This window comes from Myxocyprinus asiaticus, chromosome 31, assembly GCF_019703515.2.
Source record: "Myxocyprinus asiaticus isolate MX2 ecotype Aquarium Trade chromosome 31, UBuf_Myxa_2, whole genome shotgun sequence".
In the NCBI taxonomy this organism is placed as follows: Eukaryota; Metazoa; Chordata; class Actinopteri; order Cypriniformes; family Catostomidae; genus Myxocyprinus; species Myxocyprinus asiaticus.
Genome location: NC_059374.1, coordinates 43,715,366 through 43,740,224, shown reverse-complemented (window position 1 = coordinate 43,740,224; position 24,859 = coordinate 43,715,366). Strand labels below are relative to the sequence as shown.

Sequence of the window (24,859 nt, the reverse complement as noted above, 5' to 3'; positions counted from 1 at the left end):
AACATTGAGGCTGTCAAATTAAATGTGATTAAAAATCTGATGCTATTTACCCTAACTTAAGCAACTCGAATTTTGGTAATATTTAAAGGAACAGTTCACCCAAAAATGAAAATTCTCTCATCATTTATTCACCCTCATGATATCCCAGATGTGTATGACTTTCTTTCTTCTGCAGAACACAAATGAAGATTTTTAGAAGAATATCTCAGCTCTGTAGGTCCATACAATGAAAGTAAATGGTGACCAGAATTTTGAAGCTCCAAAAAGCAGATAAAAACAGCATAAAAGTAATCCATATTACTTTTTTGCTCTAAATCTCCACTTTCACTTTCACATCTGTAAATAAAAAGTGAAAGTGGAATTGACTTAAATATTGATCTGTTTCTCACCCACACTTATCATATCGCTTCTGAAGGCATGGATTAAACCACTGGAGTCGTATGGATTACTTTTATGCTGCCTTTATGTGCTTTTTGGACGTTCATATTTCTGGTCACCATTCACTTGCATCATATGGACCTACAGAGTGTTCAGCAGAAGAAAGAAAGTCATACACATCTGGAATGGCATGAGGGTGAGTAAATGATGAGAGAGTTTTCATTTTTGTGTGAACTGTCCCTTTAAGTGAAAAATTTGAATTTAGTTTCACAGCCCAAGTGAACATCCTGCCACATTCACACAAATGTGTTTTCAAAGGTCTCTATTATTCTTTAATTACAAATACAAGTTTATCAATAACTGCATACTGCCATATTTTTAATTTGTGTTTATGTAATATGAATTGGTAGAAAGTAACAAAATAAGACACATCAGGTTTTAAAAAAACGATCGGACTTATAATCCAAATTTGGTATCAGGGTTGCAAAAATAATGTGCTTCATATAAAATAAATGTATATATAGTTCTCTACTCATTCTGTTTTTGTGTTTACATCTTTTCTATCAATCAATTTCAGTTGTTGCTTGCATGCACTGCTATTTATCTAGTTCTTTTATTTTTAGTTTACAGGAAAGATTTCACCCATGATGACATGGGAAATGTGTACTTTACACTTTGAAGGTCTGCATGAAATTGTAAGGAGTAAAAAGGATGATGATTTTTGCCTTGTAAATATAATTGAGTCACTGTATTCGATAGTATTTAAGTAAAGTACAGCTTTCCCAAAAAAAGAATTAAATATAGTAATGAAGTATTTTACACCCCTGTATACATATTAGATGTGAAATAGTTTGTCTTTAACTTCTGAAGTAGATAACAGGGCTTCATGAGTGAATATTTCAGATATTAAAATATCAGAGCGAGAGAAAAACAGAGAGTTTTAGGACCTTGAAGAACGACAGCCAATGAAGCCTTCCTCAGTCAATAGAGAGAGAGAGAGAGAGAGAGAGAGAGAGAGAGAGGTTGTACAGAAGAGCGTATGAGCTGTCAGTGTGTGTTCTGCTGTAGGCTCGAGCACACAGCTCCGTCACACTCTACAGCAGTGTGTGTGTGTGTGTGTTTGTGTGTGTTGGTTTATCCGCGGAGCTTTGACACACAAGGAATGACATGAACGCTCATGAGAGGAAACAAGGAAGAGACCTGTAAGAACACACACACACACACACACACACACACACACATACAAACACAGACATGCTGTCTGCATGTTTACACTCATGCCATCACATGCAAATACACACTTACACAGACAGGAAAGTAGATGTTAGAAGTGACACTCTGGCAGAACTGTGTGTGTGTGTATGTGTGTGTGTGTGTGTGTGTGTGACGGATAGTTAGAGAGTTGGACAGTGTTGAGTGGAGAGCGTTGAGTTTGACATGAGTCTCATGTGTCTCATTTGTCTTGCAGACGTGGACAGCAAGTGTTCCTGAGAGCGGACGACACACCTGCTGTCTTACACTCCCTACAGGTAAGAAAACTCCTGTCTGTCTGTCTGTCTGTCTGTCTGTGTTAAACGTGTTTTCTCTTGATCTGCTTGAACTGTGTCTCTTTACCTGTTTCACAAACACACATGCATGAAATTACAGGTCATTTTGAGGATTAAAAGATAGAAAAATGCACGAATGTTTCACAGAAAAAAAAAAAAAAAATGAGAAGAGTGTGTGTGTGATTGCATTCAAACCTCTCTGCAGTGCAGTTCACATCTTTGTGATTTTATCTGAAATGTTCTCATGAGCACAAACTGTCACCAGAACAATTCTCCACACAGAGTGTGTGACAATGAGCCGCAGCTTTTGTCTGATAGTTTGTTTGGCGTGTTGTTGGCGTGTTTAAGTAGAAAAAACAGTTCAGGTGGTGTTGGCATCTGGCGAATGTGTTTAAATGAAAATATAACCTGTAGAATACACAGTCACACACTCATGCACACTGTCTCACTCTCTCTCTGTGTCTCTCTGTCTCTCTCTCTCTCGCTCTCTCGCTCGGTGTCTCTCTGTTTCTCTCTCTCTTTGGACACACAAACACACACATTGCGGTCCAGGTTTCCTTTCCCTTCAAAGTTTATGAGGTAAATCCTTCAGATCTTGAAATAACCCACATAATCCCTTATAAGGGCCCTTAGAGATAGAGAGAGGTATACAAGATTCCTTTGTGTATGTTTGTGTCTGTGAGTGTACAAGCGGAATTATAGAGATTTTTCCTCTTTTCATTCTCTGTGTCGTTTCTTTTCTGCATCTGCACCTGTGTCTGTGTGTGTGTGTGCAGATGTTACATTTAACCTTGAATGGAAGTGTGTGTGTGTGTGTGTCTGTACTGCAGGTATGTAGTGGTTTATGTTTCATAGTCTAATTTTAAGCTTGAAAATCACTGCAGTTTTTTTATGTATACGGAAATTATGTGTTGTAAGCGTGTTATAAGAGTTTTATGCGTGTTTCCATCCCATGCCACATGCTGCCACTGCAGGTTTTAATGTATATGGATGGTGTGTGGTTATAAGCATGCTTTTTGTCTCTGATTGTCATCCTGTGTCATGAGAGGTCAGCGGATGCGTTTTAAACATATGTTTGAAGAGCTCATGTGATACTTTAGATCTTTCAATAACCATTAATGGTAAAAATATCTCACACACATAAATAAATGATTCTGATATTTTCAAATCAGACCACACAGCGGTCAAACACAAACATTTTGTGTGTGTGTGTGTCTGTGTGTGTAGACGTTAAATTTAACCTAGAATGAAAGTGTGTGTGTCTGTACTGCAGGTATGTAGTGGTTTTTGTTTCACAGTCTAATTTTAAGGCTCACACACATTTATTGAAAATCACTGCAGTTTTTTATGTATATGGAATTTGTGTGTTGTAAGCATGTTATAAGTGTTTTATACATGTTGCCATCACGTCACATGCCGTCACTGCAGTTTTTAATGCATATGGAGGATGTGTGGTTATAAGCGTATTATAAATCTGTAATAAGTATGTAGTAACTGTGTTATAAGCATATTTTTTTCACTGATTGTCATCCTGTGTCATGAGAGGTCAGCGGATGCGTATTGAACATATGTTTGAAGGGCTTATTTGATACTTTAGATCTCTCAATCACCTTTAATTGTGCAAATATCTCACACATAAATAAATGATGCTGATATTTTCAAATCAGATCGCACAGCAGTCAAGCACAACATTGTGTGTGTGTGTGTGTGTGTGTGTGTGTGTGTGTGTGTGTGTGTGTGTGTGTCAGTGTGTGTGTAGACATTACATTTAACCTAGAATGGAAGTGTGTGTGTGTGTCTGTACTGCAGGCATGTGGTGTTTTTTTAAACAGTCTAATTTCAAGCTCACACACACATTTATTGAAAATCACTGCAGTTTTTTTATGTATACATATGTTATGTGTGTTATAAGTGCTTTATATGTATTGCCATCCCATGCCATGTGCCTTCATTGTAGTTTTTAATGTATATGGCAAATGTGTGGTTATACGTGTATTATAAGTGTTTAATAAGTTTGTAATAACTGTTTTATAGCATATTTTTGGCTCTGATTGTCATCCTGTGTCATGAGAGGTCAGCGTATGCATTATAAACATGTTTGAAGAGCTCAAATGATGCTTTAGAACTCTCAGTCCCCCTAATGGAGCAAATATCTCACATAAATAAATAATACTGATATTTTCAAATCAGACCACACAGCGGTCAAATGCAAACATTTTGTGTTTGTGTGTCTGTGTGTGTAGACGTTACATTTAACCTAGAATGAAAGTGTGTGTGTCTATACTGCAGGTGTTTAGTGGTTTGTGTTTCACAGTCTAATTTTAAGGCTCACACACATTTATTGAAAATCATTGCAGTTTTTTATGTATATGGAATTTGTGTGTTGTAGGCGTATTATAAGAGTTTTATATATGTTGCCATTACGTCACATCTGTCACTGCAGTTTTTAATGCATATGGGGGATGTGTGGTTATACATGTATTATAAATGTGTAATATGTTTGTAATAACTGTGTTATAAGCATGTTTCGTCACTGAGTGTCATCCTGTGTCATGAGAGGTCAGTGGATGTGTTTTAAACTTATGTTTGAAGAGCTTATTTGATACTTTAAATCTCTCAATCACCCTTAATAGAGCAAATATCTCAAACACAAATAAATTATGCTGATATTTTCACACAGCAAATCAAATCACACAGCAGTCAAACGCAAACATTATGTGTGTGTGTGTGTGTGTGTGTATGTGTGTTTACTAAGCTTTTTCTTTCTTTTATAAACCATAAACATTCTGTCTCTCTATCTTTCTCTCTATCTGTCTCTCTCTCTCTCTCTCTCTCCAGCTTTTTCTGTCTGTAGTGTGAATGAGAGGCTTGTCATTTGCATAAAGAGAACAAGGCAGTGATTTTATCACCCTTGAGGCGGAAAATAGAAATGGGAAGATGGCAGAGGAGGACAAGATTACAAATGAAAGGAACCAATTTCAGAATTATATGATAGACAGAAAGAAGAAGAATAGATGCACTGTAAATAGAAAATGAAATATATAAATATATAGAGAGAAAGAGAGAGAGAGAGAGAGAGAGAGAGAGAGAGAGAGAGAGAGAGAGATAGAGAGAGTAAGATATAGACGTGTTTGTGCTCTGTGAAGGTGGTTTGGTTTTGTTCTGTCCCGTGTCAGATATGACCCGCTGGGCGTCTCACCTTCTCACAACAGACAATAGTAGAGGTTAATCCACTGTCAGATACAGTGACAGAACTCATCACACACACACACACAACAGATGTGCAGGATTAGCATCTTAACACAGAGAGAAAGAGAGGTGAAAGAGTGCAAAATGAAACGTGTGCTCCTGTCAGCCTGTGTGTGTGTTTCCACAAGGCGTGCTCAGGTCTGACCGTCCTGTTTCATTTGGTCTTTTGTCTTTCACCTTCGTTTTGTGGTTCGGTTGGCGGCGGGTCTCTCTCTCTCCACATCACGCTGTTCTTGTCGTTTAACAGTGCTGAGTGTGTATCAGACCTCCCGAGAGATCCAATGCAACGACACGGTCACGTCAGAGACACACGCCATGACGCAGTACAGGTATGACACACATTTACACACTTGCACTTCTATTTCAACAAAGTTGATTGGCTTTAAAGGTGCTGTATGTGATTTTAATGGAATGACAGACAAAATATGTCCATATTGCCTGACAGAGAGCAGGGGATTAGTCTCCGTAAACAGCAAACATTCGGCCTGTCAATCATTTTTCAGGTTCACAGGTCAGCCCATATATGGGCAGCAGAAAGCAGAGAGTGTGATAATTAAAGCAGATCATTCTCATTTATTGCCAATAGACATTATACACAGCTCTCTGGAGGACTTGATTCTCATTGGTCAAACACGGCATTCTGAGGTCAACCGTCGGACCACAACTGTGAAACAAATCATTCAAGTTTAACGCCAAATTTAAATTCATAAGCAGTTTGTCATGTGTGAACGCTAGGGATGTAACGGTTTCACAACGCTTTTAAAAACAGACTGATCACACAGTTTGCTTAGTGAAATTTGAAACACTGCCCCCAGTATGGGCAGATGTGAGCTCCATATTCCGGGTTAAATATCCACAGAGGGGCGCCAAAGGCGAGTTGTGTTCAGCTGTACAGGCTGTAAATCAGTGAAGATTAATGCATATTTTATAAGCTGTACTCCTAAACCCAAACCCTAAACCTAAAAGTGGAGTAAAAATATAATGTAAAAGAGAAAAATGGAACATCTGAATCGCACTCATCACTGATTATACAAATGCATTACTTCCTCGGCCACTCCTACACCCTCTGGTGGACGACAGCCACGCCTCCCCGGGCAGATCGGAGGCAGTCCTCCGGCCCCTGGTGGACGAAACGCCCCGCCGCATTTTCGGTGGACGGTAGAGGACTCCCCCGCCCCTGGCAGCGGTTCTCCCGCTCCAGACAGATGGCCAGGAGCCCCTCCCCGCTCGCGGTCGGCGGCCGTTCTTCCGCTCTCAGGAGGCTGGGCTCCTCCGTCCCACGGCGGATGGCTGCGGCTGCTCCTTTGGGGTGGATGGTAGTGGTGAGGACTCTACTACAGCGCATCCCTCCTCCTTCCCGGGTTTTGGCACCAGTGTAACACATCAATGGAAAGGAGGAGGCGAGAACCGGCTTGACGATATTTATTAGACTTTTAGTGTAAATGTGACTTGCAGTTATTTATAAAAACATACAGTGCATTTAAAGTTTTTCTTAATAATGCATTACAGTATATAGACAGGCTTCAATGTTTTAATGATAGAATTTTAGATACATTTATCAGAATTTTCTAACTAATGCGGTTCGATAATCATTCAGTTTATTCCATCAGGTTTTTATTCATATCAACTTGCAGACAGTCTACTTTTGATCTTTAACTGTTATACTAGTTAATATTTCTTTCATTTGTGACATTTCAAAAGACGGTTATTTTCATTAAGTGACAGTTTTCTTTTTACTTTTTCCTCTCGTTTGAACGAAGACATTCAAGCTTGAAGTTTGAGGAAAAAGGAGCTTTTGAAATCTCATTTTTCATTAATAAAGCGAGCGCTTTGATAGAGTGCTCTTAATCAAACATCCATTCACTGGATAAATAACTGAAAAGAAAGTCAGCACAAGAGTCTTCGGGGCGAAGAGCTTTCTGACTGAATGCATTTCAAGGCAATGACGTCACTAAAAAATGATATTCTTTCAAACGACTATAAGTATAAACAGATTTAAAAAAATGGAAAGTGAACAACCACATTGTCACAAATAAACGGACCTTGAAAGCATTCTAATTTTGAATTGCTAACTCCCTCTCAAAAGATGCACATCACAATATTTCATGATTCAATAATGTGAATGTACAAAGACGTTTGATGTGCACACAAAGATGTGCTGAACTCTGAACTGACTTCATACATCCACTAAAAATCACCACAACACCAGTTCATTTAAAGTCACTGAGAAAGAAATCACTCAGAACAGTAAATGTATGAAGAAAAAAATCCAGCAGATTGCATGTGATTTTAGACAACTCAGCTCAGGTAAAGACGTCAATCTGAGAACATTAAACAAGGGTGTATCGACACGATCTGGCACGTACATTTAAATGAACAAAAGGCACAGAGGAGTTTAAAAACAATTGCAAATATAAACAAATGTTCTCACACAAAGTCGAGGGTAGTTGAACAAGCCGTTCAGATCCATCCTGTGTGTGTGTGTGTGTGTGTGAGTGTGTGTGTGTGTATGTGTTTGTGTGTGTGTGTGTGTGTGTGTGTGTGGGCAGGTTTAAGTGGTTTACGAAGACTTTTTTTTAGTTTATAAACTGGTAATTACAAGGGTATTATGCTATAAATGTGGTTTATGAGGACATTTCTAGTGTCTCCATAATTCATATCATTTAAAAAACATACTAAACGATGTTTTATTGAAAATGTAAAAATGCAGAAAATTTTTTGTGAGGGTTAGGTTTAGGGGTAGGGTTAGGGTTAGGGGATAGAATCTATAGTTCATACAGTATAAAAATCATTATGTCTATGGAGAGTCCTCATAATGATAGCTGCACCAACATGTGTGTGTGTGTGTGTGTGTGTGTGTGTGTGTGTGTGTGTGTGTGTGTGTGTGTGATGTGTGTGGTTTAGGGGTAGGGTTAGGGTTAGGGGATAGAATATATAGCTCATACAGTATAAAAATCATTATGTCTATGGAGAGTCCTCATAATGATAGCTGCACCAACATGTGTGTGTGTGTGTGTGTGTGTGTGTGTGTATGTGTGTGTGTGTGTGTGTGTGTGTGTGTGTGTGTGTGTATGTGTGTGGTTTAGGGGTAGGGTTAGGGTTAGGGGATAGAATATATAGCTCATACAGTATAAAAATCATTATGTCTATGGAGAGTCCTCATAATGATAACTGCACCAACATGTGTGTGTGTGTGTGTGTGTGTGTGTGTGTGTGTGTGTGTGTGTGAGTGTGTGTGTGAGTGTGTGTGTGAGTGTGAGTGTGAGTGTGTGTGTGTGTGTGTGTGTGTGTGGTTTAGGGGTAGGGTTAGGGTTAGGGGACAGAATCTATAGTTTGTACAGTATAAAAATCATTATGTCTATAGAGAGTCCTCATAATGATAGCTGCACCAACATGTGTGTGTGTGTGTGTGTGTGTGTGTGTGTGTGTGTGTGTTTATGTGTGTGTGTGTGTGTGTGTGTGTGTGTGTGAGTGTGTGTGTGTGAGGGTTAGGTTTAGGGGTAGGGTTAGGATTAGGGGATAGAATCTATAGTTCATACAGTATAAAAATCATTATGTCTATGGAGAGTCCTCATAATGATAGCTGCACCAACATGTGTGTGTGTGTGTGTGTGTGTGTGTGTGTGTGTACTTAAGTAAGATATCTCTTTGGGTTTTCACCAGAAGTAGGTTAGCTCAGCAGTGTGTCTGCGTGTGTGTTAATTGAGAATTTTCTGGAACATCACTTGTGTTATTTATGTAAAATTCTCCTACATTTGCATCATGATCTTGGCAGGGCTTTTCTAAAAGTGACTTAGAGAAAAGTGCATAAGTAACCCAAACAGATCACAGTGTGGCGCGATATTTACAGGCTCTGTGATTAGCATAGTTTACAGTTATGACAGACTCACAGTAAATAGAACAGCTTGCACAGTGTGAATATAATTATAGTTCAAGTTAACAGGCCTGTTAGTTACCGAAGTGGGAAATAATGGGGTTATGTTTTTACTGCATTTTAAAATATTTAAATGTTCATATTTGCTTCTTGTTTTTTAATTTCCTTTTGCATCTCCTTTTCTTGGCTTTTATGTTCTCCTACATCTATCACTGTAATTTCCATAAATAATGTACACATGCTATAGACAGAAAGAAAGAACAAAGAAAGAAAGAAAGAAAGAAAGAAAGATACTAATACGATAGGGTAACACTTTACAATAAGGTGCCATTTGTTAACTTTAGTTATTACACGGCAGCCTGGAATACTCTATTCTGATTGGTCAATGGCGCCATCTAGCAGTCTGTTATTGCTCTGTAACAACTGCAGCTCCACGTATCTGACCGCACATCCAGTTCCTTGCGAGCCGTCTCTCTTGCTTCTTTGATCACTGTGCGATCTCTTCAAGTAAGGTAATAAAATATTTCAAATATTTCAATATTTCAATTAATGTTTCATGTCCATTTATTTGTTTATTTGGCAAGTAGTCTTGTAATAGCTTGGATAATGAGGAGGCAGATGGCCATTTTTGCAAAAATATACACCAACAGAAAACTCTGATGCAAACCGGAGGTTGATTTCAGCTGTACGTTGATTTCTTTCTTCTCAAATTACATAATTTCAATGCAAATCAATAATTGATGTCCATGTATTTATTTATTTGGTTAGTAGCCATGTAATAAGCTGAGTAATGTACAGTCAGCTGGTTGTTATCGCAAAATAAACCCCTTCAGGGTGATACAAGATCCCTCCGCTTCACGTTGGGGTCCTGATCATCCTGTCAGGGATTATTGTGCGATAATAACCAGCTGACTGTACATTATTTCTTACTTAACTACACTAGTTAACATGAACTAACAATGAACAACACTTTTACAATATTTATTAAACTTGGTCAATAATAATTTCAACATAAATGATTTTTTTTAATTAAAAGTAATATTTGTTAACAGTAGTTAATGCATTAAGTACTAACATGAACTAACAATGAAAATTATGCTTTTCTTAATTTACATTAACCAAGATTAATAAATGCTGTAATATTATATTGTTTAAATGTCAGCTCATTAAACCTAATGCATTAACTAATACAAACAAATGGAACCTTATTGTAAAGTTTTATCAAAGAAAGAAAGAAAGAGAGAAAGAAATATTTAGTTAGTTTGTTAGTTAGTTAGTTAGTTAGTTAGTTAGTTAGAAATAAATAAATAGTTAGTTAGTTAGAAAGAAAGAAAGAGAAAAAGAAAAAGAAATTGTTAGAAAGAAAGAAAAAGAAATAGTTAGAAAGAAAGAAAGAAAGAAAGAGAAAGAAAGAGAAAGAAAGAAAAAGAAATAGAAAGAAAGAGAAAAAGAAAAAGAAATAGTTAGAAAGAAAGAAAGAAAAAGAAATAGAAAGAAAGAAAGAGAAAAAGAAATAGAAAGAGAAAGAGAAAGAAAAAGAAATAGTTAGCTAGAAAGAAAGAAAGAAAGGAAAATAAATAGTTAGAAAGAAAGAAAGAGAAAGAAAAATAAATAGTTAGAAAGAAAGGAAGATAGAAAGAAAGAAAGAAAGAAAGAAAAATAAATTGTTAGTTAGAAAGAAAGAAAGAGAAAAATAAAAATAAATTGTTAGAAAGAAAGAAAGAAAAATAAATAGTTAGAAAGAAAGAAAGAAAGAAAGAAAGAAAAATAAATAGTTAGAAAGAAAGAGAAAGAAAAATAAATAGTTAGAAAGAAAGAAAGAAAGAAAAATAAATAGTTAGTTAGTAAGAAAGAAAGAAAAATAAATAGTTAGTAAGAAATAAAGAAAGAAAGAAAAATAAATAGTTAGTTAGTTAGAAAGAAAGAAAAATAAATAGTTAGTAAGAAAGAAAGAAAGAAAAAGATATAGTTAGTTAGTTAGAAAGAAAGAAAGAAAAATAAATAGTTAGTAAGAAAGAAAGAAAGAAAAAGATATAGTTAGTTAGTTAGAAAGAAAGAAAGAAAAATAAATAGTTAGTAAGAAAGAAAGAAAGAAAAAGATATAGTTAGTTAGTTAGAAAGAAAGAAAGAAAGAAAGAAAAATAAATAGTTAGTTAGAAAGAAAGAAAAATAAATAGTTAGTTAGAAAGAAAGAGAAAGAAAAATAGTTAGTAAGAAAGAAAGAAAGAAAGAAAGAAAGAAAAAGATATAGTTAGTTAGTTAGAAAGAAAGAAAGAGAAAGAAAAATAAATAGTTAGTTAGTTAGTTAGTTAGTTAGTTAGTTAGTTAGAAAGAAAGAAAGAAAGAAAGAAAGAAAGAAAGAAAGAAAGAAAGAAAGAAAAAGATATAGTTAGTTAGTTAGAAAGAAAGAAAGAAAGAAAGAAAGAAAAATAAATAGTTAGTTAGTTAGAAAGAAAGAAAGAAAGAAAGAAAAAGATATAGTTAGTTAGAAAGAAAGAAAGAAAGAAAGAAAGAAAGAGAAAGAAAGAAAAAGAAATAGTTAGTTAGTTAGAAAGAAAGAAAGAAAGAAAAATAAATAGTTAGTAAGAAAGAAAGAAAAAGATATAGTTAGTTAGTTAGAAAGAAAGAAAGAAAGAAAGAAAAATAAATAGTTAGTTAGAAAGAAAGAAAGAAAGAAAAATAAATAGTTAGTTAGAAAGAAAGAGAAAGAAAGAAAAATAGTTAGTAAGAAAGAAAGAAAGAAAGAAAGAAAGAAAGAAAAAGATATAGTTAGTTAGTTAGAAAGAAAGAAAGAAAGAGAAAGAAAAATAAATAGTTAGTTAGTTAGTTAGTTAGTTAGTTAGTTAGTTAGTTAGTTAGTTAGTTAGTTAGAAAGAAAGAAAGAAAGAAAGAAAAAGATATAGTTAGTTAGTTAGAAAGAAAGAAAGAAAGAAAGAAAGAAAAAGATATAGTTAGTTAGTTAGAAAGAAAGAAAGAAAGAAAGAAAGAGAAAGAAAGAAAAATAAATAGTTAGTTAGTTAGAAAGAAAGAAAGAAAGAAAGAAAAAGATATAGTTAGTTAGAAAGAAAGAAAGAAAGAAAGAAAGAAAGAAAGAGAAAGAAAGAAAAATAAATAGTTAGTTAGTAAGAAAGAAAGAAAGAAAAATAAATAGTTAGTAAGAAATAAAGAAAGAAAGAAAAATAAATAGTTAGTTAGTTAGAAAGAAAGAAAGAAAGAAAAATAAATAGTTAGTAAGAAAGAAAGAAAGAAAAAGATATAGTTAGTTAGTTAGAAAGAAAGAAAGAAAGAAAGAAAGAAAGAAAGAAAAAGATATAGTTAGTTAGTGAGAAAGAAAGAAAGAAAGAAAGAGAAAGAAAGAAAAAGAAATAGTTAGTTAGAAAGAAAGAAAGAAAGAGAAAGAAAGAAAGAAAGAAAGAAAGAAAGAAAAAGATATAGTTAGTTAGTTAGAAAGAAAGAAAGAAAGAAAGAAAGAAAAAGATATAGTTAGTTAGAAAGAAAGAAAGAAAGAGAAAGAAAGAAAGAAAAAGATATAGTTAGTTAGTTAGAAAGAAAGAAAGAAAGAAAGAAAGAAAGAGAAAGAAAGAAAGAAAGAAAGAAAAAGATATAGTTAGTTAGTTAGTTAGAAAGAAAGAAAGAAAGAAAGAGAAAGAAGAGAAAGAAAGAAAAAGAAATAGTTAGTTAGAAAGAAAGAAAGAAAGAAAGAGAAAGAAAGAAAGAAAAAGATATAGTTAGTTAGTTAGAAAGAAAGAAAGAAAGAAAGAGAAAGAAAGAAAGAAAAAGATATAGTTAGTTAGTTAGAAAGAAAGAAAGAAAGAAAGAAAGAAAGAAAGAGAAAGAAAGAAAAAGAAATAGTTAGTTAGAAAGAAAGAAAGAAAGAAAGAGAAAGAAAGAAAGAAAAAGAAATAGTTAGTTAGTTAGTGAGTTGGTTGGTTGGTTAGTGAATGTTGAATGTTGCATTTTATATAGTGCTTTTTCTGACACTACACTCAAAGCACTTCACACAGTGAACAGGGAATCTCCTCAAACACCACCAGTGTGCAGCATCCACCTGGATGATGTGACGGCAGCCATAGTGCGCCAGTACACTCACCACACATCAGCTATTAGTGGAGAGGAGAGGGTAGAGTTATAGAGCCAATTCATGTATGGGGATTATTAGGAGGCCATGATTGAGAAGGGCCAATGGGGGAATTTGGCCAGGACACCGGGTTACACTCCTACTCTTTTACGAGAAGTGCCATCATTATGTAATATTTGTTAAAATCATTTATAGTTGTTAAAAAGTGCAAAGCCATATAGGAATGAAAGTTTAATAACATTTGTTAGCTTTTGAATTTACATAATGCTTAACAAATCATTAGTTAATGTGTATTCAGATACAGTAGTTAGAAATATGAGATAATGTGCTTGTTTCTAACTACTGTATCTGAATACACATTAACTAATGATCTGTTAAGCATTATTAATGATTTATTAATGAAAGTTACTTTAAAGTTTATAATACTTTTAATTTTATAATACAAATGTAATAATTACTAACCCAACCCCAGCCCAAAGTCTCGTCAGGATCGGATCTGGTAGCAAATGTCCCTAACTGAATGCCCCTAATCTGTGTTGGTACCATGGTACAGTAATGGTGTTAGATGGTAAAGCCATTGTACTTTCATATATAACATGGTAGTGAATGATAAACATATTCATATAAGATGATATTTACATGGTGGTACTTTAAAGAATATCATGGTGTCTGATCTTTTAGTAAACTAACAGCACAACTCTCCTTAACAACACACATGATTTGAGGGATCATTCATGTCGGTACACAAAGGACCACTTACACACTGAACGTTTAATACTTACTGTCAGAGGTTTTGAGCAAGAGCAATACTAATAGAGATGTAAACACCTGCACACACACACGGGGGAAAGAGAAAGATAGAGAGTTTAAAGGGAAATAGATTATTAAAAGAGTGATGATTAAAGTCATATAAGTAGAAATCTACTAGGGCACGATCTTTTTGCCCTATAGCTGTTTGTCTCTCTCTCTGTAATGAGTGTATCATTAGTCGTATAGTATCTGTTGTGTTTAACCTCTGGCAGCAATCCACCCAATGGAGCTGCTTTCACAGAACTGCGACTAATGCTGCTGTGACTGTGCGTGTGTGTGTGTGTGTGTGTGTGTGTGTGTGTGTGTGTGTGTGTGTGTTGTACTAGTTCACCCGTCGGCTGTTTCTCCCACCAGTCGCATCCGTACAACACTATTTAACACAGCATGAAGGAATACACTGAAATCCAGTTATGTGCCTGTTTGTGTTTGTCAGTTCACACTGGAGTGTTTGTGTGCGGTTGTGAGTGTGTGACATTTGCTATTGGGTGAATCTCAAAAAAACCTTTCAATAACATGTCCACAAAATATTCAGTAGCACTTTCTATAAATCCCATATTTATTATGCATTAGTAATGTCTCATAATACACCATATAATAGGTTATAACTTCTCATCAATAATTGTAAACATTTATAATACATTATACTAATTACCTATTCATAGTTATACCTCAGAGTATAATGAATTATAACACAAGCAACATTTAATTTTATCTGCAGGAGTTATAATGGATTATATATATTTGTAATATACTGTTTATAATAGGTGCTTTAAGTAAAGTGACAAAAGCAGTTTCTTCTTATAAACATCTATAAGATATTTTTAAGTAGTTATAAGACATTACAAGTCATGCTGGACGTTATAAACATTACACATGCACAAAATACAAAATAACACACATTTAATGTACATTTTGAGATATTATGACAAACACTTGTAAAGCTAAAAGGTTCAAATATATCACAGACTCTCTCTATGTTGATCTATATGCTCTGTGTCCCTATGTTGATGTTGACTCTCTATGTATGTTGATCACACATGTAGCCAACTGATTCTCAAACTGATTCTATACTGGACTCTATTCAATAAACTTTAATGTTTGTGCATCTTATTCGGAGACTTATTTTATAAATAACTTCCATTATAGAAGTTTGACTTGTAATGTATTGAACTGTATGTTACAAGTTTATTTTATGACTGTTTATTAGAAGATATTTCTTTTGTAACTTAAAGCAGGTAAAGAACACTTATAATATGATCACGTCATGAAGAATTTTGACTGTTTACATTATACAACACTTATACCATTAACTTTATTAACTTCTGCTGCATTAACATTGGATGTTGCTTGTGTTATAATGCATTATACTCTAAAGTATAACTATGAATAGGGGAAGACTTATAATGTATTATAACTGTAGTTATAACTGTTCATGAGAAGTTAACTTATTATAAGGTGCATTAAGAGACATTACGAATGCAGTATAATGCCCATATAATGCATTATAAATATGGACTTTGAAAGTGTTACCAAATATACAAAAATGCATGGCAATTAAGCAATTTTTTTTTCCAACAATTATCTTTACTGTAATGAAAAAAAAAATAAATAAATAAATAAATAAATAAATAAATAAATAAATATATATATATATATATATATATATATATATATATATATATATATATATATATATATATATACAGGTGCATCTCAATAAATTAGAATGTCGTGGAAAAGTTCATTTATTTCAGTAATTCAACTCAAATTGTGAAACTCGTGTATTAAATAAATTCAATACACACAGACTGAAGTAGTTTAAGTCTTTGGTTCTTTTAATTGTGATGATTTTGGCTCACATTTAACAAAAACCCACCAATTCACTATCTCAAAAAATTAGAATATGGTGACATGCCAATCAGCTAATCAACTCAAAACACCTGCAAAGGTTTCCTGAGCCTTCAAAATGGTCTCTCAGTTTGGTTCACTAGGCTACACAATCATGGGGAAGACTGCTGATCTGACAGTTGTCCAGAAGACAATCATTGACACCCTTCACAAGGAGGGTAAGCCACAAACATTCATTGCCAAAGAAGCTGGCTGTTCACAGAGTGCTGTATCCAAGCATGTTAACAGAAAGTTGAGTGGAAGGAAAAAGTGTGGAAGAAAAAGATGCACAACCAACCGAGAGAACCGCAGCCTTATGAGGATTGTCAAGCAAAATTGATTCAAGAATTTGGGTGAACTTCACAAGGAATGGACTGAGGCTGGGGTCAAGGCATCAAGAGCCACCACACACAGACGTGTCAAGGAATTTGGCTACAGTTGTCGTATTCCTCTTGTTAAGCCACTCCTGAACCACAGACAACGTCAGAGCGTCTTACCTGGGCTAAGGAGAAGAAGAACTGGACTGTTGCCCAGTGGTCCAAAGTCCTCTTTTCAGATGAGAGCAAGTTTTGTATTTCATTTGGAAACCAAGGTCCTAGAGTCTGGAGGAAGGGTGGAGAAGCTCATAGCCCAAGTTGCTTGAAGTCCAGTGTTAAGTTTCCACAGTCTGTGATGATTTGGGGTGCAATGTCATCTGCTGGTGTTGGTCCATTGTGTTTTTTGAAAACCAAAGTAACTGCAACCGTTTACCAAGAAATTTTGGAGCGCTTCATGCTTCCTTCTGCTGACCAGCTTTTTAAGATGCTGATTTCATTTTCCAGCAGGATTTGGCACCTGCCCACACTGCCAAAAGCACCAAAAGTTGGTTAAATGACCATGGTGTTGGTGTGCTTGACTGGCCAGCAAACTCACCAGACCTGAACCCTATAGAGAATCTATGGGGTATTGTCAAGAGGAAAATGAGAAACAAGAGACCAAAAAATGCAGATGAGCTGAAGGCCACTGTCAAAGAAACCTGGGCTTCCATACCACCTCAGCAGTGCCACAAACTGATCACCTCCATGCCACGCCGAATTGAGGCAGTAATTAAAGCAAAAGGAGCCCCTACCAAGTATTGAGTACATATACAGTAAATGAACATACTTTCCAGAAGGCCAACAATTCACTAAAAATGTTTTTTTTTATTGGTCTTATGATGTATTCTAATTTGTTGAGATAGTGAATTGGTGGGTTTTTGTTAAATGTGAGCCAAAATCATCACAATTAAAAGAACCAAAGACTTAAACTACTTCAGTCTGTGTGCATTGAATTTATTTAATACACGAGTTTCACAATTTGAGTTGAATTACTGAAATAAATGAACTTTTCCACGACATTCTAATTTATTGAGATGCACCTGTATATATATATATATTTCCAATTACTGTTATGTAAAAAAAAATATGATATATTATATTTAAAATATATGATGATTTAAATTCTAAAAATCAATTGTTAACACTTTTTAAATAAGATTTTTGTTCTATTTGTTTACATTAGTAAAAGCATTAGGTATCATAAATGAACAATATATTTTTACAGCAATTAGTAAAAAAAAATGTTTTCTTTTCTTTCTTCCTTTTCTTTATTTCTTTTTTCTTTCTTTCTTTTCTTTCTTTCTTCTTTTCTCTCTGCTGGAGTTCAGTATAGTTCGATCGATCAGGGTTGTTTGATGGAATCCATTATTGATTTGGATGACCCATACAAGAACTTATGAGTAAAGACAAACATGAAGTGGAATTGAAATATTGTAAATAGTGTGAACGATGTGGTTGTTACTGGAGTCTTTTCTTTCAGCTGTGTGTATGTTGTCTTTGGATAGCTCTTGACTGATAACTAAATCGCAGTTGTACAGATACTTACACTCCCAGATCATCACCGATCCTCCACCTGGTCGTCTAATGGTTAGACGGAGACCTGGAGAGGCCTTCAAGCCACAGTGTCTCGCACCCACTGTGAAATTTGGTGGAAGATTGGTGATGATCTGGAGTGCTTCAGCAAGGCTGGAATCGGGCAGATTCGTCTTTGTGAAGGATGCATGAAACAAGCCACATGAGGTTATCCTGGAAGAAAACTTGCTTCCTTCTGCTCTGACAATGTTCCCCAACTCTGAGGATTGGTTTTTCCAGCAGGACAATGCTCCATGCCACACAGCCAGGTCAATCAAGTTGTGGATGGAGGAACACTGGATCAAGACCCTGTCAAGGTCAGCCCAATCTCCAGACCTGAACCCCATTGAAAACCTCTGAAATGTGATCAAGAGGAAGATGGATGGCCACAAGCCATCAAACAAAGCCGAGTTGCTTGAACTTTTGCACCAGGAGTGGCATAAAGTCACCCAACAGCAATGTGAAAGTCTGGTAGAGAGCATGCCAAGACGCATGAAAGCTGTGATTGAAAATCAGGGTTATTCCACCAAATATTGATTTCTGAACTCTTCAGATTAGTATTGTGTTGTTTATAAATTAATATGAACTTGTTTTCTTTGCATAATTCGAGGTCTGAAAACACTGCATCTTTTTTGTTATTTTGACCAGTTGTCATTTTCTGCAAATAAATGCTCAAAATGACAATATTTTTATTTGGAATTTGGGAGAAATGTTGTCAGTACTTTATAGAATAAAACAAAAATGTTCATTTTACTCAAACACATACCTATAGGAAATCCAGAGAAACTGATCATTTTGCAGTGGTCTCTTAATTTTTTCCAGAGTATATATATATATATATATATATATATATATATATATATATATATATATATATATATATATATATATATATATATATATACATACAGTTGAAGTCAGAAGTTTACATACACTTAGGTTGAAGTCATTAAAACTCATTTTTTAACCACTCCACAGATTTCATATGAGCAAACTATAGTTTTGGCAAGTCGTTTAAGGACATCTACTTTGTGCATGATGTGAGTAATTTCTCCAACAGTTGTTTACAGACAGACTGTTTCACTTTTAATTGACTATATCACAATTCCAGTGGGTCAGAAGTTTACATACAACAAGTTAACTGTGCCTTTAAGCAGCTTGAAAAATTCCAGAAAATGATGTCAAGCCTTTAGACAATTAGCCAATTAGCTTCTGATAGGAGGTGTACTGAATTGGAGATGTACCTGTGGATGTATTTTAAGGCATACCTTCAAACTCAGTGCCTCTTTGCTTGACATCATGGGAAAATCAAAAGAATTCAGCCAAGACCTCAGAAAAATAACTGTGGACCTCCACAAGTCTGGTTCATCCTTGGGAGCAATTTCCAAACACCTGAAGGTACCATGTTCAACTGTACAAACAATAGTACGCAAGTATAAACACCATGGGACCACACAGCCATCATACCGCTCAGGAAGGAGACGCATTCTGTCTCCTAGAGATGAACGTAGTTTGGTGCGAAAAGTGCAAATCAATCCCAGAACAACAGCAAAGGACCTTGTGAAGATGCTGGAGGAAACAGGTAGACAAGTATCTATATCCACAGTAAAACGAGTCCTATATCGACATAACCTGAAAGGCTGCTCAGCAAGGAAGAAGCCACTGCTCCAAAACCAGCATAAAAATGCCAGACTACAGTTTGCAAGTGCACATGGGGACAAAGATCTTACTTTTTGGAGAAATTTCCTCTGGTCTGATGAAACAAAAATTGAACTGTTTGGCCATAATGACCATCGTTAGGTTTGGAGAAAAAAGGGTGAGGCTTGAAAACCGAAGAACACCATCCCATCCGTGAAGCATGGGGGTGGCAGCATCATGTTGTGGGGGTGCTTTGCTGCAGGAGGGACTGGTGCACTTCACAAAATAGATGGCACCATGAGGAAGGAAAATTATGTGGATATATTGAAGCAACATCTCAAGACATCAGCCATGAAGTTAAAGCTCGTTTGCAAATGGGTCTTCCAAATGGACAATGACCTCAAGCATACCTCCAAAGTTGTGGCAAAATGGCTTAAGGACAACAAAGTCAAGGTATTGGAGTGGCCATTACAAAGCCCTGACCTCAATCTGATAGAAAATGTGTGGGCAGAACTGAAAAAGTGTGTGTGAGCAAGGAGGCCTACAAACCTGACTCAGTTACACCAGTTCTGTCTGGAGGAATGGGACAAAATTCCAGCAACTTATTGTGAGAAGCTTGTGGAAGGATACCCAAAATGTTTGACCCAAGTTAAACAATTTAAAGGCAATGCTACCAAATACTAACAAAGTGCATGTAAACTTCTGACCCACTGGGAATGTGATGAAAGAAATAAAAGCTGAAATAAATAATTCTCTCTACTATTATTCTGACATTTCACATTCTTAAAATAAAGTAGTGATCCTAACTGACCTAAGACAGGGAATGTTTTCTACGATTAAATGTCAGGAATTGTGAAAAACTGAGTTTAAATGTATTTGGCAAACTTCTGACTTCAACTGTATATATATATATATATATATATAAATATATATATATAGGCCCTACAGTATATATATTGTAAAAAATGCATTACAGTATTTTGGCACACAAGTGAATCATTAAAAAAGACAGTATTAAAAGTGGCTTTAGAATGCAATATATTGTTTATTTTCATATTATTGAACATAATCCAGTCATTGATCTACAGTTCACAGCAGTCCATTTTGCAATTGAATTTGTCAGTCCAAGATTTATTATAAGGGCTTGTTTAAAGATGTGTCAATGTACACCTGCGTCAGACGGACGTTTTTGGAGATTTGCGTTAAACAAAAGTTTGAAACGTTGAAAAACATGTCTTGAGATCCCTGCGTTCAGATTTGTGCTCCATCATGCTGTTTGTACACAAGAATGTGTTCTCATTTGTGCTGTCTGCTGTCAGTAAGTGTGGTTTGTTCTCTGTTTGAGCTGCGCATTGTTTATACAGCGAGTTTCACTTACTGCCCCCTGGAGGAAACAGGTGGTTCTCCGAGGTTGAATGGCTCAGACGGAAGGAATATTCCTTATTACGGTCCAGGGAATTGTGTTAATTTTCTTAATGCGCTATATTTTATATAATTAATCGCACTGAATTAACGTGTTAAATTGACAGCCCTAGTTTTAATCAAATGATAAAAAATACACTTCTTTTGAGAGCTTGCAATCTCATGTGTGGCTAAAAAGTGAATTTTGCAGCATGCTTGTACTTGACAAAAAGACACAACAGTGTTTAAAATAGCTGTGGGATTCAGAATTCAGGTCAAATGGAATCGCTGTGAGCAGTTGAAGGGCGTGTGTGTGGTGTGTGTGTGTGTGTGTGTGTGTGTGTGTGTGTGTGTGTGTGTGTGTGTGTGTGTGTGTGGTGTGTGTGTGTGTGTGTGTGTGTGTGTGTGTGTGTGGGCAGGTTTAAATGGTTTATGAGGACTTTTTTTAGGTTATAAAATGGTAATTACAAGGGTATTATGCTATAAATGTGGTTTATGAGGACATTTCTAGTGTCCCCATAATTCAAATCACTTAAAAATCATACTAAATGATGTTTTATTGAAAATGCAGAAAGTTTTTTGTGAGGGTTAGGTTTAGGGGTAGGGTTAGGGTTAGGGGATAGAATCTATAGTTCATACAGTATAAAAATCATTATGTCTATGGAGAGTCCTCATAATGATAGCTGCACCAACATATGTGTGTGTGTGTGTGTGTGTGTGTGTGTGTGTGTGTGTGTGTGTGTGTGTGTGTATGTGTGTAATAGACGGAGAATTGAAGATGATTAAGAGAGGTGTGATTGTCTTGCAGCACACAGCGGTTTGACTGTCACTACAGAAATAAACGCATGCCAGGAGATGAGATGAGAACTTGCATGTGTTATTGAGATGAGAAATATCATATATTTTATCAGTGGAAACAAAATCAGACAGCTGTAACAGAGATGAATCAAACTCCTCTGATATCTCAGATATCAATGTACTGCAAAACCCCTCTTCTGAATCAGTATCTTTGCCTTGTTTTCCAGTAAAAAAAAAATATCTGAATATCCTTTTAACAAGATGCATTTACCTGAGAAGCAAAAGTTCAGTATTAAGACTCATTTTCACTGAATATACAGATTCTCTGGCAACAAGCTTTATTTTTTTCTAATATCAATTTTCCTTCTTCATGTGTTGTTTTAAGATTTTTAGTGGGAAAAAGTCAAAAACACTGATTCAAAATATGAGTTTTTGTATTGTATCTCTTTAATATAATCTTTCTTCACACTTCTCTGCTCTCTGTTATTTTCTGTGATATTGTGAGTTTCCCCGCAGCAGATGTAATGATCACAGTGAATGGAGGTGACAGAGAGAAAACCTCAGTGTAAATGACAGGAACGCTGATGTCACTGTCGTCATGGCGACTGCCTCCATATATCAACACGCAGAGATTGTGTTATTACTGATAGTGATAAAAGTCCTGCTCTTTATATTATTAAACTAAATATTTACTTCTGAACGAACTGATAAACACTACTTTAGAGAGAGAGAGAGAGAGAGAGAGATAGGTCACTCTATTAGTGTGCAGTATTGGATGTAATCTGATTACAAAGTAACTTATTACTGTAATTTACATACTTTTTAGTAGAGGCAGACCGTTATATCGGTTTTACCGATTAATCGTGCCGATAGTTGCTTTTTGAAACTATGAGTTATCTGCAAAAATATATGTCGATAGTTGCCGACAGTTTTTTCATCATTTCAAAATAAGTGTCCCCAGTGTGTTTCAGGCTTATTTATACTTAAAAGATCTGCATTGTGCACCAAATCATTTTTTCTTATTATTAGGATTTCAGCTGAACAAAAAACTGTTTCAAGAATTTTTTAAATTTTGGACTCTTTGTCTTTGCCTGCCATAGTAAAGAAATTAGAATTTAATTTTTTAATTTTGACATTCTATAAATTGATTTTAAAAACTATCGGCCGATTAATCGGTTTTCGTCCTTTCCCACCACCTTAGTTATCGGTTTTGGCAAAATCCACCAACGTAGGTGTCGGATAGCTGTCCGTAACTCTCTCTCTCACACTGCCATCTCCAGTCGGCCTTTATCCCTCTCGGGCTAATCAGCCTGATTAGGAGCCGGGTGTGTAGAATCACGACTCGGCCCCGCCCTCTGCCCTGCCACATTCCTCCCCCATTCTCTCAGGCTGGGGAGCCCCTGGCATGACGTACATCCCCCAACCTCTTTCCCTGGTTGGGGCGTGCCTTCCGCCCCGTCTGCCAGCAGGTCATCCCCATATACCTGGATCAGAGGAGGGGACAAGGGGAGGGAAACAAAAAAAAATGTGCCACCTACACGCCGTAACGGCGATCGTGCCAAATGAACAAAAACATTTAAAAAGAGAGGGAAAAAGCCAACACAGAGAGTCAGTGGGAGAGAGAGAGAGAAAAAAATTCACTTGCCGGTTCTCCGATATGACGTAGCCTGGTCCTCAGCCACTTCTCCACCCTCTGGTGGACGACAGTCGTGCCTCCCCAGCGGATTGGAGGTAGTCCTCCGCCCCCTGGCGGACGGAATGCCCGCTGCATTTTCGGTGGATGGAAAGGGTCTCCCCCGCCCCTGGCAGCGGTTCTCCCGCTCCAGGCGGTCGGCCAGGAGCCCCTCCCCGCTCGCGGTCGGCGGTCTCAGACCCCACCATGTTTCAGCAGCTGGTAGGGGTCTCCTCCGCCCCTGGCAGCGGCCCTGACTGCTCCAGGCAGTCGGTTAGGAGTCCCTCCTCCCCTCGTGGTTGGCGGCCGTTCCTCCGTTTCCGGGCGGCCGGGCTCCTCCATCCCCCGTTGGATGGCCGCGGCTGCTCCATTGGGGTGGATGGTAGTGGCAGACTCTACTACGGCGCATCCCTCCTCCCAGTATATTACTTGGGATACACATATTTCTTAAATAATATTATTTACGGAGAATTCATTTTAAAATATACATCTGTTTGCATTTCTGTGAAAGCAGTAGGACGTGCACCACATAATGACAACATTCAATTATTTTGAATTCATTAAGTGGAAAAACTCTTCCAACTTAATGAATTAAAAGTAATGTAAGTAGCAATGTGGTTACTTTTTCGGTGAAGTAATGAAGTAAGTAATCTGATTGCAATTTTATAGAGGTAATTAGTCATTTGTAGTGGATTATTTTTTTGAGTAACTTGATTAATGACACACTCACTCATATGCCACATAGAGTAAAAAACATTTGGTCACGCTACCAAAATGTGTTTGGAAACATGACTTGCTACTGGAAAAACTAAACTATGTTGAAAAAATCTTTTAGTTATATATAATAAATGACAAGCAAGCATGTTTGAATTAAACAACAAAGTTTAGATCTTTAGACCTCAAACTGAAGAGCTTTTGTAGGTAATGTGTGACATTTAAAAGTGATAATTTTATTACATTTTCACTCCTAGAAAATGCTCTCTTCCCAAAGTAACTTACATAATCGCAAATTCCAGCTTGAAAAATGACATTATGCTTGATAAGATCAGCCTTAAACTCCAAAAACGAACCCACAGTGAGACTTTTTCTAAGAGAGAGAGAGAGAGAAAGAGAGATAGTGTTGCTCTGTTCCAAAACCTAGTGAGCTGCCTTGCTGTGTTTTGCCTACAAAGTCAGCTATCTTCTAAGGCAGTATTCTCAGCTACAGTGGCAAGAAAAAGTATGTGAACATTTTGCAATTACATGCATTTATGTAGAAATTTGTTTTAAAACCTGGTTGATCTATATCTAAGTTACAATAATGAACAAACACAATCTGTTTTAACTAATAACACACAAATTGTTCTTGTACATATTGAATACATCATTCAAACATTCACAGTGTAGGTTGGAAAAAGTATGTGAACCCCTAGGCTAATGACGCCAGCAAAAGCTAATTAGAGTCATGAGTTGGCAAACCTGGCATCCAATTAATGAAACGAGATTGGAGGTGTGTGTTAGAGCTACTATGACTTATAAAAAGCACTCAAACATTTTGAGTTTGCTATTCATCTGCTGACGTGGACCATGCCTCACAAAAGAGATCTCAGAAGACTTACA

The 24,859-nt window shown here is 36.1% G+C and overlaps 1 protein-coding gene across 7 annotated transcripts in view; it reads left to right on the top strand.

Moving 5' to 3' along the window:
- LOC127421818 (cGMP-dependent 3',5'-cyclic phosphodiesterase-like) overlaps positions 1 to 24,859 on the top strand; it is a 173,145-nt gene that overhangs the window by 2,617 nt on the left and 145,669 nt on the right. For 2 of the 7 annotated variants that reach the window (XM_051664959.1, XM_051664958.1), the window contains exon 2: positions 1,847 to 1,907. In XM_051664959.1, the coding sequence (XP_051520919.1) occupies positions 1,847 to 1,907 (61 nt within the window). Of the gene's footprint in view, positions 1 to 1,001; positions 1,074 to 1,426; positions 1,581 to 1,846; positions 1,908 to 5,421; positions 5,504 to 24,859 lie in introns of those variants that run through there. The other 5 variants (XM_051664963.1, XM_051664962.1, XM_051664961.1 and 2 more) reach the window with 5 other exon arrangements.